The sequence below is a fragment of the Rhinatrema bivittatum genome, chromosome 7 (genome assembly GCF_901001135.1).
Source record: "Rhinatrema bivittatum chromosome 7, aRhiBiv1.1, whole genome shotgun sequence".
In the NCBI taxonomy this organism is placed as follows: Eukaryota; Metazoa; Chordata; class Amphibia; order Gymnophiona; family Rhinatrematidae; genus Rhinatrema; species Rhinatrema bivittatum.
Window position 1 is genome coordinate 303,255,568 of NC_042621.1, and position 20,588 is coordinate 303,276,155.

At 49.3% G+C, this 20,588-nt stretch overlaps 1 protein-coding gene across 1 annotated transcript in view; it reads left to right on the forward strand.

Annotated features, from left to right (window-relative positions):
- Positions 1-20,588, forward strand: part of LOC115096239 — a 55,730-nt gene that overhangs the window by 15,729 nt on the left and 19,413 nt on the right. Inside the window, exons 3-6 of the mRNA XM_029610748.1 lie at positions 2,659-2,820; positions 6,224-6,335; positions 7,693-7,743; positions 19,965-20,099. Coding sequence (XP_029466608.1) covers positions 2,659-2,820; positions 6,224-6,335; positions 7,693-7,743; positions 19,965-20,099 — 460 coding nt within the window. The remainder of the gene's footprint in view (positions 1-2,658; positions 2,821-6,223; positions 6,336-7,692; positions 7,744-19,964; positions 20,100-20,588) is intronic.

Consider the following 20,588-nt stretch of genomic DNA (forward strand, 5'->3'; position numbering starts at 1 on the left):
TGGTCTCACCATGGAGCGATACAGAGGCATTATGACATTTTCCGTTTTATTCACCATTTCCTTCCTAATAATTCCCAACATTCTTTGCTTTTTTGACTGCCGCAGCACACTGAGCCGACGATTTTAAAGTATTATCCACTATGATGCCTATTTCTTTTTCCTGGGTGGTAGCTCCTAATATGGAACCTAACATCGTGTAACTACAGGAAGAGTTATTTTTCCCTATATGCAACACCTTGCACTTGTCCACATTAAATTTCATCTGCCATTTGGATGCCCAATCTTCAAGTCTTGCAAGGTCCTCCTGCAATGTATCACAGTCTGCCTGTGATTTAACTACTCTGAATGATTTTGTGTCATCTGCAAATTTGATTATCTCACTCATCGTATTCCTGTCCAGATCATTTATATATATATTGAAAAGCACCGGTCCAAGTACAGATCCCTGAGGCACTCCACTGTTTACCCTTTTCCACTGAGAAAATTGACCATTTAATCCTACTCTCTGTTTCCTGTCTTTTAACCAGTTTGTAATCCACGAAAGGACTATCCCATGACTATTTAGTTTTTGTAGAAGCCTCTCATGAGGGACTTTGTCAAACGCCTTCTGAAAATCCAAATACACTACATCTACCGGTTCACCTTTATCCACATGTTTATTAACCCCTTCAAAAAAATGAAGCAGATTTGTTAGGCAAGACTTCCCTTGGGTAAATCCATGTTGACTAAGTTCCATTAAATCATGTCTTTCTATATGCTCTACAATTTTGATCTTGAGAATAGTTTCCACTATTTTTCCCGGCACTGAAGTCAGGCTCACTGGTCTATAGTTACCCGGATCGCCCCTGGAGTCTTTTTTAAGTATTGGGGTTACATTGGCCACCCTCCAGTCTTCAGGTACAATGGATGATTTTAATGATAGGTTACAAATTTTAACTAATAGATCAGAAATTTCATTTTTTAGTTCCTTCAGAACCCTAGGATGCATACCATCCGGTCCAGGTGATTTGCTACTCTTTAGTTTGTCAATCTGGCCTACTACATCTTCCAGGTTCACAGTGATTTCGTTCAGTTCGTCTAACTCATCACCCCTGAAAACCATCTCCGGAACTGGTATCTCCCCAACATCCTCATTAGTAAACACGGAGGCAAAGAATTAATTCAGTCTTTCTGCAATGGCCTTATCTTCCCTAAGAGCCCCTTTAACCCCTCTGTCATCTAATGGTCCAACCGACTCCCTCACAGGTTTCTTGCTTTGGATATATTTTATTATGAGTTTTTGCCTCTATGGCCAATTTCATTTCAAATTCTCTCTTCTCCTGTCTTATCAATGTTTTACACTTAGCTTGACAATGCTTATGTTTTATCCTATTTTCTTCAGATGGATCCTTCTTCCAATTTTTGAAGGATTTTTTTTGGCTAAAATAGCATCTTTCATCTCATCTGAATTAACTGTGGAGACAATAGGAACAGTTCTAGTTAAATTTGTCTTTCCCTTTGATAGAGATACCATTTTGAGACTATTCCTTCGAAATAGATTAGTTAAATTTTGTGATTATCAAGTATGGATATAGCAAAATCAACTCAACGCGGGAGGAAGGAATTTTTAGCTATGACCAAATAGGGGCCCAAATGACTGTCCGGTATCCTTCCAAGTGTTTGAGATTAGAAAATCAGAGATATATATATTACGAACTGGATGATTTAAAAAGGTTTCTAGAATCTAAAACATCAATAGGGGGTAGGAGTGCAGTCAATGTAAATAGCAGGGAATAGGGAAAAGAGAGTGCAAAATACTTTCATTTGGATGATCAATTCCCTTAGATAGCTCAGATTAGAGATGTATACTGCAGTATTATATGATAATAAGGATATCAATTCATTATGTGTTTATTACTTTAATAGTATTTCCATTTACAGGTCTGATTTGTAATTAGTGTAATGTTACATAATTTTCCTTTTCAAGTTAAATTTGAAACTGAAAATGAATGATGTCCGTACTGTATCTTGACAGTTGTTTGTCATAAATATTTTGAAAATTCAATAAAATATAAATTAAAAAAAAAAAATAAATAAAGGAGAGATCCCCACTCTCTCCTGCCGCACACGCTCCAAAGCCGGCAATGCCCGCGCCTGAGCCGAGGAACTTAGCGTTGCCTGCACAGCAGGGCTCCTTACCACATCTGGAATAGTTATTCTTCTGTTTTCCACTTGCTCCACATCCCGCTCCGGCTGTGACATCCCCAGCGCCACTAAGAGCCTCCTTAAGGCTGTGGCGGCCCCTGTATCCCACCCTGTGAACAGCTCTCGCCCCCCCCCTCTCTAGTCTAGTGGAGGGCCGCAGGGACTCCCTGTGAGGGCTTGGTGCTAGCTCTAGACCGCTGAGCAAGACGCCAGTCCGGTCCAGATGCAGATGCAGGCAGGGCTCGTTCCAGAGCTTTCCCTGGCTGACCACTCCACCCCCACCCCCGTCGTTCTGTGACTTACTAGTTTGAAAACGTGAGCACTTGTATTTTCTGGCACTTGTCATTGATTCAAGCTTTACTTTTCAGGGAGATTCTCCAGTTGCTTAGATAAAGGGTTGTAGAGTAAGGAGCGAGATGCACTGTTGTACTTTTCTTTCTCTGACCGTTCACTGGCTGCAATTTCTCCTGACAGCCAATCTGTACCTGGTTCAGCTGCTGGAAGACAAGAAATGTGTCTCCGTGGAGGAGCCTTCAGAAGCACAAATAAAAATGGCCTTCCAGGTCCTGGAGAGACTGGTGCCTGAGCTGGGCCTGTACTCAGAGCTGCTGAAGCTCCTTGTACAAGAGATTTATGGTAAATCTAAACTCTTTGCACTAAGGGCTGGCTACTGAGGCACCAGGGATTTCGGTTCCTTCTCTCCGTCGCTCGGGCCCATTGTGCCTGGGTGCACGGGGGTCCTGGGGAGAAGGGAAAAGCACTGGCCACTTCGGTGGTGACTCCTACCGGCCAACAAAGCGGCAGGATGCCTGTGCCCGTCTGGGGTGTGGCAGATGGGAGCCAGAAAACCTCATAAAAACCAGGTGCTAAGTCGCTCCCACCATGGTAAAAGGCGATTTTTGTCTGCTCTTAGATGTTTAATTTACAGTTTCAAGTCTGCTTTCCATGCTTAGCGTTTTACTGACCGGTGGAAGTGATGTTCAGTGTTCAGGAGGTGGGCCCGGCCCGGCTGCCACATGGAGGGCTCGGGTTGGTTTCCCAGGCCAGTGCCAGGGAAGGGGGGGGAAGAGTCACGGTCATCGCTCAGTGGCGTCGCCCATTGGCCAGGATCCGTGTCCTAGAGGGAGAGGGGGTTCTGGGATCCCTGTCCAAGGACCGTGGCCGCAGGAAGATCCCCAGCTGGTGGGCAGTGAAGGCCTGGGAGTGCCGTGGCACTGGGAGTGCCGTGGCCTGGGAGTGCCGTGGCCCGGTGAAAGGTGGGTTCTGAGCGAGCTGAGAGAGCTCCTAGTGCCGAAAGCAGCACCTTTCCCTCACCTCCCCAGGCAACTGACCTGCCCCGCCGCGGTGGGCACAACACATTCATTTGGCATACAGTACCCGCAGCGGGTAAAAAGTTCATTGTAACTTGCAGGCTTAGCAGTGAATTTTCAAAGGGTTACGGTGCATAAAGGTAGCAATTTTCAAAAGTCCATTTACGTGTGAAAGCTTTTGAAAATTACCCCTTCAGCGTATGCATCCTGCAGGCAGGGGGGGTGGCCTTATGAGGGCCTCGGCTAGTGACCAGGTGACTGGGCTGGAGACTTCTGATCCCGCTTCTGCCTCTGACATTGACCGTGACCTTGAGCCTGTCACTTTACCTCCCCCCGTCGTCTTGCTGCCCGTCTGGAATGCAAGCTCCTCGGTTCTGGGGTGACCCGGACCTGTATGAGAAGCCCCTTCAGTAGCCACGTGCAAGGCGGCCATCACGGCAGATGATGAGACCCCTCTGGGTGACGGCGCCACGGGGCGGTGCGTGAAGCGGAAGGGCATTTTTTTAAGGCCACGTGCAGCACGGAGCCACTGCTCAGGCCACGGCTTTATACACGCCTTCACGCCTCACGCTTCAGCTCTGGGGTGCTGCTTGCACTCCCCCCGCTGATAGGGTGCCTTATCGGCGGAGGGAGTGCGAGTCTCCGAGAAGGGAAGGCGCCTGCAGATTCGGGTTCAGATGACAGTCTTACACGCGTCGCTAAAGTAATGCACAGAATGATTCAAGTGAAAGAGCTGGCAGTACCCCACGCTCTCGCTTTTCCAAAGAAAAAAGAAAGGCAGATTGAAATTCTGCCTGTGACCGAATGCAGTAATCTCCTAATGCCGGGATAGCTGCACTCTCTCCTCCCATCCCTCTCTCCTCCCTGCCTTTAGTCAGATTTACTGAAATCTCCTTGAAAGAAAATGTGCTTTTCTGTGTGCTGTGCTGTTTTGTTTGTAATCCTCATCTGCCATACATCTTGCTTGGAAGGGGATGAACCAGCTCCATCCTACTTGTCTCTGTTTCCTCTTTTCTGTGCTGGTAACTGCGACAGGCCGTGCTTTCGACAGAGGAACGACCGTGGCCTGGTCCTTCGCACGTCTGTGTGTGTGTGTATATGTGCGAGTCTGGGGCCCAGCATTACGCACGTGTGTGTGTGTGTGTGACTGGAGCCTGGCATTGCACACGTATGTGTGTGTGTGTGACTGGGGGCCTTGCATTGCACACATATGTGTGTGTGTGCGAGACTGGGGGCCTGGCCCTTCACATGTCTGTGTGGGTGTATATGTGTGCGACTGGGGGCCTGGCATTGCGCACGTATGTGTGTGTGAGACTGAGCCTGGCATTGTGCACGTGTGTGTGTGTGTGTGCAACTGGGGTCCTTGCATTGCGCACGTATGTGTGAGTGTGTGTGTGTGCGCGACTGGGGGCCTTGCATTGCACACATATGTGTGAGTGTGTGTTTGAGACTGGGACCTGGCATTGCGCACGCATGTGTGTGTGTGTGTGCGACTGAGGGCCTTGCATTGCGCACATATGTGTGAGTGTGTGTGTGTGTGCGACTGAGGGCCTTGCATTGCGCACATATGTGTGTGTGTGTGTGTGTGTGTGCGAGACTGGGGCCTGGCATTGCTCATCTGTGAGTGTGTGTGTGTGTGTGTGTGTGTGAGACTGGGGCCTGGCCTTGCTCGTCTGTGAGTGTGTGTGTGTGTGTGCGACTGGGGGCCTTGCATTGCGCAATTATGTGTGAGTGTGTGTTTGAGACTGGGACCTGGTATTGCGCACGCATGTGTGTGTGTGTGTGTGCGACTGAGGGCCTTGCATTGCGCACGTGTGTGTGTGTGTGTGTGCGAGACTGGGGCCTGGCATTTCTCGTCTGTGAGTGTGTGTGTGTGTGTGTGTGTGCGAGACTGGGGCCTGGCCTTGTGCATGTGTGTGGGGGGGGGTTCTCCGGGGACTCTATGCTCTCAGCTGGTCTAGTGACACAAACCTCAGAAGAATCCTGTTAGGTCAGTGTGCAGCCACCTCTAGGATGGAGTCTCACTAGCAGAAGAGGCTGCAGCTGTTCCACCCAGCTGCTTGCACAGCTGATGACGCTGGGATTATTTTATGCAGACAGCCCGATCACTGCCGCACATAGTGCCTTTCTGCGATCACTTGCTTTCCTACAGCTCTCCTCATTCAAACAGCGGCACGATGTCTGGGCACAAAGTGTCTAGGACATGGTTTCTTAGGGGAAGATTCTTGGTTCTGATCCACCCCCAGCACCCCCCAGCCCAATGGAAGTAGCAGAACCGCACATCCCAGGATGCCGTGCAGTGCAGATTGAGGAGGGCCCAGAGTCTCCCTCCCTCGCCGGTCAGCTCTGGGTCACAGCCCAGAGTCACAGGTGGCTGTTACGTTCCAGCCGCTTCGCGGCCTTTGCTTGGCTCTGGACGGCAGAAGGGACATCTTCAGTCACCATTAGTTTAGCTTTAAAAGAATGTCCCAAAGCAGAAGTTGCACACAGGTACAATGGGGTCCCTTCCCCGGAGAGCTTCCAGTCTAAATGGGTACCTGAAGCAGTGGAGGATAAAGGGACTTACCCAAGCTCACGAGTACTGATGGCAGAAGCGGGGTTTGAACCCATTCCTTTATTCTAACCTCAAGGTCACCTGCCGGTCGTCTGGCATGAGATACGCTGCAGAGCCTTTTCCAGCACAGGGACGGCATGTTTCCGTGACTCTGGTGCTTCGTGTGTCTCCACAGCTGCTGTTTACAGCCCACGCCTCACCGGGAATCAGGCCTTGCACTCACAGCCAGCGGAGGAGGTCACACGAGTGCCCTATTTCACCTTACTCACGAGGATTCGGGATGAACGGTAACCGCACAGTGACCACTGGAGCCTACAGCTCACATAATAAACACAGAGATATTTCATGGCTGGGGGCGGGCTTGGAAAATATTTATCTGCTTGATATTCAGCCCTGTGGTCTAAGGTGAACTGCAGCCTGCTGAGGAAACTCAGAGCAGCCCAAGACTGTCTCCTCCCCAGGGCTTTCTATCTCTGCTTTCCAAGCTTTCTGCTTCTTCATGGACGAAAATGCCAGCTGCCAAAGTCAGAAGAAAGTAAAGGTTTCTCCTTTATAACTTCGCAGCTATAGATTCTTTAGCAGTGCATCTTCTGCAGTGTCAGCACTGGAAGGATGGTGCCTCCAGCAGTGCAGCCCCTCCCCAAGCACTGATCTGCAATATCAGCATTAGAAGGATAGTGCCTCTAGCAGTGTATCCCCTCCCCTAACACTGACCCGCAGTATCATCACTGGAACGACAATGCCTCCAGCAGTGCAGCCTCTCCCCTGGCCCTGACTTGCAGTATCAGCATTAGAAGGATAGTGCCTCTAGCAGTGCAGCCCTCCCCTAGCACTGCCCCGCAGTATCGGCACTGGAAGGACAGTGCCTCCAGCAGTGCAGCCTCTCCCCTAGCACTGACTTGCAGTATCAGCATTAGAAGGATAGTGCCTCTAGCAGTGTATCCCCTCCCCTAGCACTGCCCCGCAGTATCATCACTGGAACGACAATGCCTCCAGCAGTGCAGCCTCTCCCCTAGCACTGACTTGCAGTATCAGCATTAGAAGGATAGTGCCTCTAGCAGTGTATCCCCTCCCCTAGCACTGCCCCGCAGTATCATCACTGGAACGACAATGCCTCCAGCAGTGCAGCCTCTCCCCTAGCACTGACTTGCAGTATTCACATTAGAAGGATAGTGCCTCTAGCAGTGTATCCCCTCCCCTAGCACTGCCCCGCAGTATCATCACTGGAAGGACAATGCCTCCAGCAGTGCAGCCTCTCCCCTAGCACTGACTTGCAGTATCAGCATTAGAAGGATAGTGCCTCTAGCAGTGTATCCCCTCCCCTAGCACTGCCCCGCAGTATCATCACTGGAACGACAATGCCTCCAGCAGTGCAGCCTCTCCCTTAGCACTGTTGCACAGTATCAGCACCAGCAGGACAGCGCGTCCAGTAGTCCAGCCCCTTCCCTAGTACTGCCCTGTAGCATCAGCACTGGAAGGACAACACTGGAAGCAGTGCAGGTCTTCCCTCACCATTGCACTGCAGTGTGCCCACTGGCATTAGCCTAGGTCCAGGTTTGGTGCAGCAGTGAGGGTGGGAGGCATCCGGAACATCCTATAATCCAATATCTTAATAATCTCAAATGTCATTTTATGTGTTTACAGGAATGAAGACGTGGAAAGGGCAATCTCAGAGCTGCAGCACACCAGGAAGATGTAGGTAGAAACCTTTGGTTTATTTCATGTGTTACTGTAGCAGGGGGCTGGCCATGTTTCTGGTGAATGAAAGCGGCAGAGTCCCTTAGAAACATTCCTGGTGGATTAGTGAAGGCGATGGAGAGCGACAGTGCATCTGAAATACGGCAGCATGGGGGCGCTGGGTGGGTGGGCGCAAAGGCGCAGGTATCTTTCCCCGCAGACTCTGTCGAGATTTGCAGCTGCTTCTTCTGCAGACACCGAAAAACAATGCATGATTCTGAAAATGCTAAACTACGTGTGCAGTTGCCTCCCTTGACCTAATCCCACCTCCGATCTCACCTCCTCCCCCCGCCAGATAAAAGTGCGCACGTTTTAGATCCCCACATACGGGAGGGCATTTTTCAGACCCAGGTAAAGGTTCCCCCTGTAGAAGAATCGTCCTGGCAAACCTTTCCGTTTGCTGGTAGCTGCCTGGTGTTCCCAGCTGTAAAGCTTTCTGCCCAAGCTGAAATCATCCGCTCCGTCTGAGGCTGTGCGCACTGAGAGCGTCAGTAATGGGTTCTCGTGCCATCCACCCTAGAACTGGCTGCATTAGTGTTTCAATAATATGAAACAGCAAAGCTGATTGTCCAGTCTTAAACGTTAGAAAGTAGGGCCAAACGGTCAGTTTTCTCCTTGGTGAAAGGTGAATAGTGGAGAGCTACAGGGTCTGCACTGGCACTGCTGCTGTTTTACCATATTTATAAATTACCCAGAGATGGAATAATGAGAGAGATGGTGACATTTGCTGATGATAGAAAATTATTCAGTTATTAAATCTCAAGAGGACTGTGCAAAATTGGAAGAGGACCTTGCAAGGCTGGGAGGCCGGGCATGCGAATTCCAGATGGCATTTAATGTGGACAAGTGGAAAGTGATGAATGTAGGGAAGAGGAACCTTTACTATAGTACACGATGCAAGGTGCCACATAAGAACATAAGAAACTGCCAGGCTGGGTCAGACCAAGGGTCCATCAAGCCCAGCATCCTGTTTCCAACAGTGGCCAATCCAGGCCATAAGAACCTGGCAAGTACCCAAAAACTAAGTCTATTCCATGTAACCATTGCTAATGGCAGTGGCTATTCTCTAAGTGAACTTAATAGCAGGTAATGGACTTCTCCTCCAAGAACCTATCCAATCCTTTTTTAAACACAGCTATACTAACTGCACTAACCACATCCTCTGGCAACAAATTCCAGAGTTTAATTGTGCGTAGAGTAAAAAAGAACTTTCTCCGATTAGTTTTAAATGTGCCCCATGCTAACTTCATGGAGTGTCCCCTAGTCTTTCTACTATCCGAAGGAGTAAATAACCGATTCACATCTACCCGTTCTAGACCTCTCATGATTTTAAACATCTCTATCATATCCCCCCTCAGCCGTCTCTTCTCCAAGCTGAACCAGCCCTAACCTCTTCAGCCTTTCCTCATAGGGGAGCTGTTCCATCCCCTTTATCATTTTGGTCGCCCTTCTCTGTACCTTCTCCATCGCAACTATATCTTTTTTGAGATGCGGTGACCAGAATTGTACACAGTATTCAAGGTGCGGTCTCACCATGGAGCGATACACAGGCATTATGACATTTTCCTTTCTATTAACCATTCCCTTCCTAATAATTCCCAACATTCTGTTTGCTTTTTTGACTGCCGCAGCACACTGAGCCGACGATTTCAATGTGTTATCCACTATGATGCCTAGATCTCTTTCTTGGGTGGTAGCTCCTAATATGGAACCTAACATCGTGTAACTATAGCATGGGTTATTTTTCCCTATGTGCATCACCTTGCACTTGTCCACATTAAATTTCATCTGCCATTTGTATGCCCAATCTTCAAGTCTTGCAAGGTCCTCCTGTAATGTATCACAGTCTGCTTGTGATTTAACTACTCTGAATAATTTTGTATCATCTGCAAATTTGATAACCTCACTTGTCGTATTCCTTTCCAGATCATTTATATATATATTGAAAAGCACCAGTCCAACTACAGATCCCTGAGGCACTCCACTGCTCACCCCCTCCACTGAGAAAATTGACCATTTAATCCTACTCTCTGTTTCCTGTCTTTTAACCAGTTTGTAATCCACGAAAGGACATCGCCTCCTATCCCATGACTTTTTAGTTTTCGTAGAAGCCTCTCATGAGGGACTTTGTCAAACACCTTCTGAAAATCTAAATACATTGGCAGTCACCACCCAGGAATAAGATCTAGGCATCACCGTGGATAATAAGTTGAAATCTTCTGCTCAGTGTGCAGCGGCAGCCAAGAAAGCAAATAGAATGCTGGGGATTATTAGAAAGGAATGAAGAATAAAACAGAGAATATCCTAATGCCTCTGTATCACTCCATGGTGAGACCTCATCCTGAGTATTGTGTGCAGTTCTGGTCATCACATGTTATGAAAGATATAGCAGAATTAGAAAAGGTACAGAGAAGGGCGACCAAAATGATAAAGGGGATGGAACAATTCCTTTATGAGGAAAGGCTGAAGAGGTTAGGGCTGTTCAGCTTGGAGAAGAGACGGCTGAGGGGAGATATGATAGAGGTCTTTAAGATCATGAGAGGTCTTGAATGAGTAGATGTGACTCGGTTATTTATGCTTTCAAAGAGTCCAAACATTTAAGACAAGTAGAAGAAAATACTTTTTTACTCAACGCATAAATTAAACTCTGGATTTCATTGCCAGAGGATGTGGTAAAACCTGTTAGTGTAGCTGAGTTTAAAAAAGGTTTGGACAAGTTCCTGGAATAAAAGTCCTTAAATCATTATTAAGATAGACTTGGGGAAATCCACTGCTTGTCCCTGGGATAAGCAGCTTGGAATCTATCGACATTTTGGCATTCTGCTAGATACTTGTAACCTGGATTAGCCACTGTTGGAAACAGGATGCTGGGCTTGATGGACCCTTGGTCTGACTAAGCATGGCAAAACTTATGTTCTTATGATTCTTTTATGCCAGCTTGGACCCAGATGTAGTGATTGTATTCTTGCTGATATGTTCAGCTATTATCCAAATACTGTACAGTGATATTAACAAGATCTTCATACCAGAACATCTTTAATGCTCACGCAACAGAAATATCCTGGGTTGGACAGCACAGTGCCTCCTAACACCATGCTGGGACACTGGGTCAGTACTGACTGAGCGGGGGGAATGTTGTGGGCTGAAATGCTTAATACTGGAGGAAAGTGCAATGACCAGCAAAGGCAGAGAATGATAGTGATACAATAAGTTAAATAGGTTACCACCTCTAATTTGCACACCAGTTAGTTAACATAACATTTTCCTAATTGGTTGGCATTGTAATTTTATCTCATATATGCTTTAAGATTGGATTCTTGCAAGTCATGTGATTTCATGTAAATCGAGCCCACTACGTAATCCTAAAGGCTAGAGGACAGAAGAGAAAAGAGTACATGGGGTAACTTGCTGGTGCGGCAGTTACGACCCTTAACTGAAGGTATGTGGATTAATACCCTTAACCAGTAAGCCTTGATGCTCTGATGCAATTGCAATATTGCTCTCCGCTTCAACGACAGAGGGAAAAATGGAATTGGATTCAGACAACAACGACTTTTACAGTCTGGGAAACTGATAAGCATGGGGATAACCTGCACGGAGCAGCAGTTACTCCTCTTACATAAGGCATGGGTTTGCTTGAATCCTTTGATGTAACGGCAACATTGCTCTCCATTTGATGGCAGGGGTGGTGGGAGGTGGGAGTGGAGAGGAATTGGATTCAGATGACAACAAACTTGGGCCCTGACTTTTATGGTCTGGGGTACTGATACATAGACATAAGGGAAAAAGTACAGGACTGCTTCTGCAGCCAAGTCCATAAGCAAAGCACGTCATGCAGCACTGTCTGAATTTTCAAGAAGGCTCATCAGCCAGTAAAAGACAAACATGGGGGTAACCTGCACATGGAGGCAGATACTAACGTAAGAAGCTTGCTGAGCAGACTGGATGGACCATTTTGGTCCTTTTCTGCCGTCATTACTATGCTACTATGTTACCAAGAGCCCAGAAGGCAGAAACAAAACTCACTGCTGACCCTCAAATACGTTTTGATCTTTAATATACTTTTTAGCATTTCAGCAGCCTTGGCTATTCCTACAAGTGTGATCAGTGTAATCTCTATTCCTGCAAGCCTTTTCAGTGCACTCTCTTTGCTTTAATTTTCTTTTTCTTCACCGCCACCAAACTAGTCTGACTTAATAAAAAAAAATCTTCTCAAAGCACCCTTACAGGAGTGTCCACTAAAGACATGCTGGGATAATGCCTCAGTTCTGGCTCAGGGAAAAAGAGCGCTCCTCAACATTGTGCTGGGATAGCATGTCCCCTAATACCATGCTGGTACCAGTGGAAGTGTAGTCACAGCAGGCAGCGCAGCAGGGTTCGAGAGGGATCTGGATGCATTCCTGGAAGACAAGGACATAAGCGGATGTTAGAGATCGGGTGGAGGTCAAGTGGCTTCATGCTTTTATAGATCTACAGAGATGAACTCTTTTTTTTTTATCTGGTGATTCTGTGGTCACTGCTAGAGAGGGGACGATGAGCTGGATGGGTCATTGGTCTTAAATGTGTTCCTGACATTGGGTCGGTAGTATCTTGGAGGGAAGAGAGCCTCTTAGAACTGTCCGAGCCCAGCATAAATCTGTCAGAGCAGGCCCCTCCCACGCAGAGGTCGAAGAACTAGGGTGGGGGGGGGATGTCCGCCCTGGAGATTATTGAAGAACATCTGGCCAAGTTTCCGATCTATGCTGCTGGCATGTGGGCCACCACAGCTCCTGCTCCGCCAGGACTCAGAAAGTGGAAGTGAAGACTTTTCGAAAGCGTCCAGACTGCATTGCAAACTCTAATTTTCTCAGACCTGTACTACCGTAACTCCTTATTTCTCAGTCTTCCCGGATGCCTCTTAAAACCGTTACCAATACTACAAAATGCCTCAGCAAGGCTCTTGCTAGGATCCAGGAAATCCGATCACATTGCACCCTCGCTGATTTTGCTGGCTGCCAGTATAATCCCGAATCTATTTTAAAGTATTAATACTAATATTCAAAATCCTTCATTCTAGTAACACTGGTATGATAGGTGTGACACTACAACCAAATACACCGCAGAGAGCACTAAGATCCCAAAATAAAGGACTACTGACGGTTCCCACAGTACGAAGCACACTCCTGACACATGTAAGAGATTGTGTGCTTTCCATTCGGGCCCAGAACTTTGCAATTCCTTACCTGAAATGTTACGCTTGTTACCAGATAAAAAGAGATGTAAATGTGAAGTAAAGACATGGCTATTCAAACCTGCAAACATCAGCATGCAGAGATCTACATTAATAGCAAGTAAGAGCGGGGATACTGTGTGATCCATGAGAAACACATTAACAAGAGATTGTAAGAATCTCCATGCAAATCCATTTTATTTTATTCATTTCTGTACCTCACGTCTTATGTCCTTGATCATTAACTTAATAAGTATTTGAACAATTTAATTGATAGATGTTGACGCCTGTTTATGAATTCTTCCTACGTAACCCGCCATTCTCTGCTGATTTACACCTATGAATATTATTAGTGAAACCCTTGTGATCTTTACATAGAATGATGGTATATAAAATGTCTAAATACATACATACATACATACATAAACAAATAAATAAATAAATAAATGTATGTTGCATTAGCCCTGCCCCTGAGATCTCTTCTCCTTTCTTTGAATTGGGGCGACTGCCCTGGAACCTGCAAGGGGTGAGGTCTGACGCGCCGTTGCCTTAATTCCCCCTCCCCCTTCCATAAGCACGGCACTGTGCTGGGACACCGGGTCAGCACTGGCTCAGAGGAACGTGTGCTTTCTGCCACAACTTTATCATTTCTATAGTAACTCTCACCACTTCTGCACCATCCTGGGCTGCCTGGAGGTCTTCTGGCCAAGTACCACCCAGATCTGACTCTGCTCGTCTTCCCAGTTCTCACCAAGGGCTGCAGCGGTAGGCATTCAGCAGCCCAGCGCACACTCAGTTTATCCGGTTGAAGTTAGCTGGAGGAATTAGCAGAGCGCTGCTGTTTGGGCATCTGCTCAATATAGCCAGATACACGTCCCAGTCAGCCAGATAAACATATCCAGCTAACTTTAAACTGCTCTCTGGTAGGACCAGATTTAGCAAGATTATGTTATCCAGCTAACTTAACTCCATCCCAGGTTGCCTTATTCGGCTAATTTTAATCTGGGTAAATTGGAGGGATTCAGAACAGAGGGAAATTTAAAACCCACGGTTTGTCAGGCCAAGTCCCAAACTTCACCGGACAAATCATCTGAATATTGACCCGTGGCCATACACCTTCGTACAGATCCAACGAACAAGCAGTGATTTGCATTGTATTCGGCCCTCCACGTTGGTTCCTGGACTACTTCAGTGGTGGTGGATGAGGTCTCTGAGAAGAAGATCTTGCTAGCCCGTGGCCATTCACCAGCAGGCCTCCAGGTGGTCCTGGCACAGGAACATTGGAGCTCTGATCAGGAGGTTATGTGGAAAAGGGAGAGGATTGAGTGTGTATGTGTGTGAGAGTGCATGTGTATGATAGAGGGAGAGGAGTGTGTGTATGTGAGAAAGTGCATGTATGTGTGTGGAAGAAGGAGAGAAGTGAGTGTGCATATGTGTGTGGAAAAGGGAGAGGAGTGAGTGTGTATGTGTGTGAGAGTGCATGTGTATGATAGAGGGAGAGGAGTGAGTGTGTATGTGTGTGAGTGCATGTGTATGAGAGAGGGAGAGGAGTGTGTGTATGTGAGAAAGTGCATGTATGTGTGTGGAAGAAGGAGAGAAGTGAGTGTGCATATGTGTGTGGAAAAGGGAGAGGAGTGAGTGTGTATGTGTGTGAGAGTGCATGTGTATGATAGAGGGAGAGGAGTGAGTGTGTATGTGTGTGAGTGCATGTGTATGAGAGAGGGAGAGGAGTGTGTGTGTATGTGAGAAAGTGCATGTATGTGTGTGGAAGAAGGAGAGAAGTGAGTGTGCATATGTGTGTGGAAAAGGGAGAGGAGTGAGTGTGTATGTGTGTGAGAGTGCATGTGTATGATAGAGGGAGAGGAGTATGTGTGTATGTGAAAAAGTGCATGTATGTGTGTGTGTGTGAGAGAGGAGTGAGTGTGTATGTGAGAAAGTGTGTGTGTGTGGGTGAGAGAGAGGAGTGAGTGAGAGAATGAACATGTATGTGTGTGAGTGAACATGTGAGTGTGCTATTGTGAGAAAGTTTGTGTGCATGCTGCTACCCACCCCTAACAATCTGAGCATGACAGGAAAGAGAAAAGTTCCCAGGTGTGAAGATTTGCAGGTAACTGGCCTGGCACACCCGCAGAATCGCTCATGCAAAGTTACACCCACTCTTTGGAAGGAATCATTTGTGCAGGTTCATTTAGGAATACACATTGTAGAAAGCAAAAAATAGGTGCGCAACTTACAGTTCCACCCCCTCGGAATGCCTCTCCCCCGTTCCTGTAAAACTGTGAACGAAACCAGGTTATGCGCACACCTTTGCACGCAGCGGGCTGCGGGTCCTTCTGTGCGCCTGGGCTCTTACTTTAGATGTCGTCACTGCCACACTCGCCTTTGAAAATGTAATCCCCGGGGATCTGGCAGGGCTAATTTCCCTCCGCTCCAATTATTTCTACTCGGGCCTGCATTCGCTCTACCGCCTCCGTTACCACAGTGCCGCACCTTCCTAAACAGACCCCCTCACCCACCCCCAAACGTGCAGGTGGTAGCAGCCGGAAACCGATGCCCGCCTCAGCGAGGGCCGCTGGGGCTGCCTGTGGGACAAAACCCAAGCGAGACGTCATTTCCTCCCGCGCCCGGGAAGCTGACCCCCCTCCGCTTTCTTTAGAAAGGGGGGAGACAAGGTAAAGAGAAGGCAGAAGAGTGCCTGGGGAGGGAGAGGTGGGCAGCGAGAAGGTCGCAGAGCTGCTGCAGAAAGTACCAGGAGGGCTGGTTTCCTGAGCCAAACCTGTGGCGTTTGACGTCTCTCGGCCATCCGTGCGCGTTCTTCCCCCGGCTGCTGGCCCGAATAAAACCTTCTGCAGCTCAGCGACCTTGCAACAACTCTTTAATCTGACAATTTGTAGCTGATATTTCTGCATTACCCTCCGAGGTCCTAATAATAGGGTTTTCCTTAGTGCAGTATTAAAACATTAAAAGCCACAAATTCCACAGTCACCTGCATCCATTTTATTGCTAATTTATTATGGAATATATCACAAAGCCTGGCCTGACAGAGAGGCCTCTTCATAACTATAAATCTTTTCTCAACTGTTTAGATAACTTACACTTGAGTTCAGGCGAAGACCTCAGAGAGCAAACATTTAGAACATTTATTTATTGCACGGAGGGGCGGGTCGAGCCAGCCCATGACGGTTACAGCCAGATATTACTCAGAACCAGGCCTGGGCTTCCAGCACGCGAGAGAGCAAATTCCATGCTCTAAAGAGGGGGAAAAAAAAAACCACCTCACAACATTCACATTGCCTTTGTGTGGTGGTGGTGGGAGCGCTTTACAGGAGAACGGGGCAGCCGCAGCCAGGATGATTCCAGCTTTCACCCCGACAAACGCCAGAACACGGGATCGAATCTTGGTCGCCTCTGCCCCGTTGTTTCCTGTACGCGCCTCATGCACGGTCCGGCGCTCGTGCTCCGAGTTCAGACCGACGGGCCCAAACTGTGAAACTGCAGGCGGTGGGCTCCGGGCCCAGCTGCTCAGCACAGGTAGCGGCTGCTGCCTGAAAGAGAGAGAGAGCTGCAAAGCTCTGCCGAGTCTGCAGCTGAAAAAGTTAAAAAGGTAAGGGGGAAAAGGTTCGCCTTCGTAAGGTACAAGAGATCGCAGGAAGAGGAAGTCAGGCGACGATATCTGGAAAAGCTAAGAGCTGAGCCACGGAGCGGCAATATTATTCAGTAAAGCTGTGAATTATCGGGGCCGACTTATACTGAAGTCGCCAAGCTACGGGGGAGCCCAGTGCAGAGACTGCGGTGTCGGTGGGATCTGTTCTCGCACGTGCGTCCCAGAGCGGAGGCGGGCAGCGGCTCTTTGTGCTGACTGTACCACCGGCCGTAATGCGCCTCCTCGGAAGTCCAGGGTAGTCAGGACGGCAAACACGGATATGGAAATGAAAACAGCAAATGTGTTAAACATGGGGAGGGAGGACCCAGGTGTGAGAGCGGCACTGCGAGACTCGGAGGGGGAGGGGAAGGAAGAGACAGAGGCCGTTCCAGATAAAAGCAGACTTTGCTCAAGAAATGTTTCTGTGTGTGGGTCACTGAGGCAGGGCCAGGAGTGGGAACACAGGAAACAGACAGAAATAGGAACCTCAAAACATGTAAAACATGTAGAGCCCACACTCATACAAATTACATTCCAGGCGGTTATGTAAAGTTACCCATCTGAAAGGCAAAAGATCCCTGTTCGGCCACTTGTGCAGGTAAATTGCAGCAGGTGAAAAGGGAGAGTCCAGCAAGGGTCTGAGATATCCAGATAACTTAGCCGAATATTGCATATCCAGCCTCGTGGGGCCAGATAAGGTTCTACGTATCCAGATATCTTTAGAGGATATCCGGCCGTGCGGTGCTGTTAGAGAGAAGGACAAACTGGAACTCTGTGGGTCGGCGGCCCAATTCCGACCCCCCCCCACCCCTCTCCGACAACTTCACATCGTCCCCACCGGGTCGCGCGACTGCAACCCGCACACACCCCCTCTCCCTGCCGGACCAAGGTGCTGTGCTTTTTTTGGGGGGGTGGCGCCGGGCGCTCCAGCCCCCTCCTTTCGCATTTTGGCATGCTTAAGAAAAAAAAAAAGCTTTCCTGCTGCCCCCCCCCTTCCCAACCCTCCCCAGCCGCGATCAGAATACCATCTACCCCCCCCCTCCCCCGCCCGGACCCCCAAAAATCCCAGCCGGGAGCGAGGTGACAATCTGCCTGCTCCTGGCGCTTCCAGCACTGCTCTGATAAGACGACGACAAGGTCCGAATCCAACGAACACCTGTGCCTTCTCGACAGAGAGGGGAGAGAGAGAGCCAGGCTGCTGAGTTATCCGAGGGTCCTCTCCATGCTGCAATGAGGCCTGTCCTGTACCGCAGCCACTGCAGGCTCCAGCACCTTTTAATAATTATCCAAAGAGAGTGACTCGAGGTCCCCTCTGAAAGCTCACCCGGCTGCTTCCTCTGCTGGCGACGTAAAAAGGTATCGAGGCCTGCAGAGGAGGAAAGACATGTGGTAAATTAGGACCTAAAAGGCAAGCCTGATGTGTTTTGAGGCCCGAGTCCATGTTGTTTGTGCAGTGCACTGCGCGGGCGTCTTCAAGTTCGTCAGGAAAGGAAAGGAGGGAGGAACGAGGAGCAGCAGCCGACGGGGAAATCGGGAAAACCCAGGGGAATCGCGCGAGAAGAACCAGAGGTGGGGGCCGAGGGGAAACGCGTCTGTGAGAGGCGGGAGAAGGGTGAGGAGGAGGAGGAGGAGGAAGAAGAAGCTCCTTCCAGCAGCAGCTGGCAAGGTGCGGGGGGGTAACAGCCAGCGATGAGGCAGGAGGGGGTGCGCCAGACCGGAACCTTCCGGATCCCTGCCTCCCGAATCTCCTGCCCGGGTGCCAGACGGCCGCGCCGGCAAGCGACAACGGAGGTGGGCTCTGAACCGTCCCGCCCCAGGCTGTCGGGCCTTCCATTATCCCTAGGCTTGAGGTCCCAGCTCGCGGCCTTCAGGAAGAAAGCTAAAGCCCCCCGAGCGAGACTTCCCGCCCGTCAGCCTGGTCACCGCGGAGCTATTCCTATTTCCACAGCAACAGCAAAGTCACCCAACTATGATCTGAGACGATTTAACTTACTTCAAGCCCGCGCGCATCGGCCCGCGCCCAGGGATGCGGACATTTTGCGACATACGTGCGCACACGTATGTTAAAAGATAGCCTGGCCGCGAGCGCGTGTGCACCCGATTTTAAGCGCAAATCCCACGTCTACCGCCTAAATGGGGGTTTTTAAAAGGGGGCGCCAGTTAAACCATTCCGTCCCCAGTTCGCCCCATTAAACTCCCCACTCCCTCCCAGTTAAGCCCCGACCCTGAGACCCCGCAGATCTTCTACCCAGTTTTCTTTGTTTTATAAACGTACATCCTCCTGCACACGGCGAGGGATCCTGGGCGCGCACCCAGGCGCGGAAGTATTTACCCGCACGTCTGTGGCCCACGCCCCCAAATGCCCCCGCCACGCCCCTTTTCTAAAACTTTGGAGATGTGCGCGCTCTGGGAGGTAAAATCCGCTCGGCGTGCATGAGCCCGGCTGATTCGCGCACCTCCTGATCAATGCGTGCCGGGCTTTTACAGTTCACCTTTTATTGTAATTCACTTTGAGGCTTATTCGCGGTAAAAAAAAAAAAAAAGTGGAATATCAAATGCCAATAAATAAATAGCCCTGGCTCTCAGCCTGCCACACTGACAGCTAGGCCACTCCTCCATGCTACCTTCAGGTCATCCAACACAGGCCCAGCTGATCCTGGTTTTAGGGTCCCCTTTCTACATAGAAACGATGGCAGCAAAGGACCAAACGGTATCTGCCGCACCATACAGGTCACCCCCATACTTATCAGTTTCCCAGACCCTGAAAGTCAGGGTGCTTGTTGGTTGCTGTCTGAATCCAGTTCCCCGTTACCATTGAAGCAGAGAGCAATGTTGGCGTTGCATCAAAAGTTTCAGGCTTATTGGTTAAGGGTAAGAACAGCCCCATCAGCAAGTCACCCCCATGCTTATTTGTTTTCCCAGACCCTGAAAGTCAGGGTGCTTGTTGGTTGCTGTCTGAATCCAATTCCCCTTTTCCTCTGCCGTTGAAGCAGAGAGCAGTGATGGAGTTGCATCAACAGTATGAAGGCTTCTTGGTTAAGGGCAGTGACCGCCGTACCAGCAGGTTACCCCCATGCACTCTTCAGTCCCGTCCTCTAGCCTGTAGGGATCCACAGTGCTTATCCCTTGCCCCTTTGAAGTCTTTCACTGTCTTGGTCTTTCTGTTATGCACGTGGCTGTGGGGTTCCTACTCCTCTGTGGGGGATCGGAAGAGGAAGTCCGTACCCGCACTGGGATGAAACCACCTGTGGCAGGCCATGCAATGCTGCGTTTGGATACTCTTGTATGAAAACGCAGGTGAACGGGTTGGATTCTTTCCCCATGCAGCCTGTCGGAAAGCGAGGCAGAGCTGCGGCGGCAGCAGAGAGACGCCGAAGGCTTGCAGAGAGAGCGCCAAACCCTCCGCCGCGCCGTTGCCGCTCTGGAAGAAGAAGTGAGGGGGAAGGACGAGGAGTTGAAACGGTGCGTTGGGTTTCCGTCTCTTCGTCTGCCTGGGCCGGGGGGCACCTCTAGGTGGGTTTATTCCTGGGAGGTTCCGGCGCAGGGAGCTGGGCTTGCAACTCGTGTACGGAAAGCATTGAAATATCCCCGGTAATTCCATAAATACCGGGACGGCGAGAGGAGGAGGCGAGAGGAGCGCGCCTTCTCTGCCACGGCGCCTCCGTGAGATCCTTAGAGACGCGGGGTTTTTTTTTTGCGAGGATACTTATCACGTATCCAGCACAAGCGGTGGAGGGAGGAGAGCGGGGAGTCCGCGTGCCCGCAGGTTTCGCTTCGTTTCTAAAAGATAAGTGCGCGCCTTGGAGCGGCGCGTTTCCATTCTGCTGTGAAACTGTCGCACTCCAGGCGGGGAATTTTAAGACATTTTGGGGGTTTTTATTTGCAAAACCTTGTGGAAAATCCATTTTAAAAGGTGAAGGGTGGGCCTGTGAGGAGCAGAAACAGGATGCA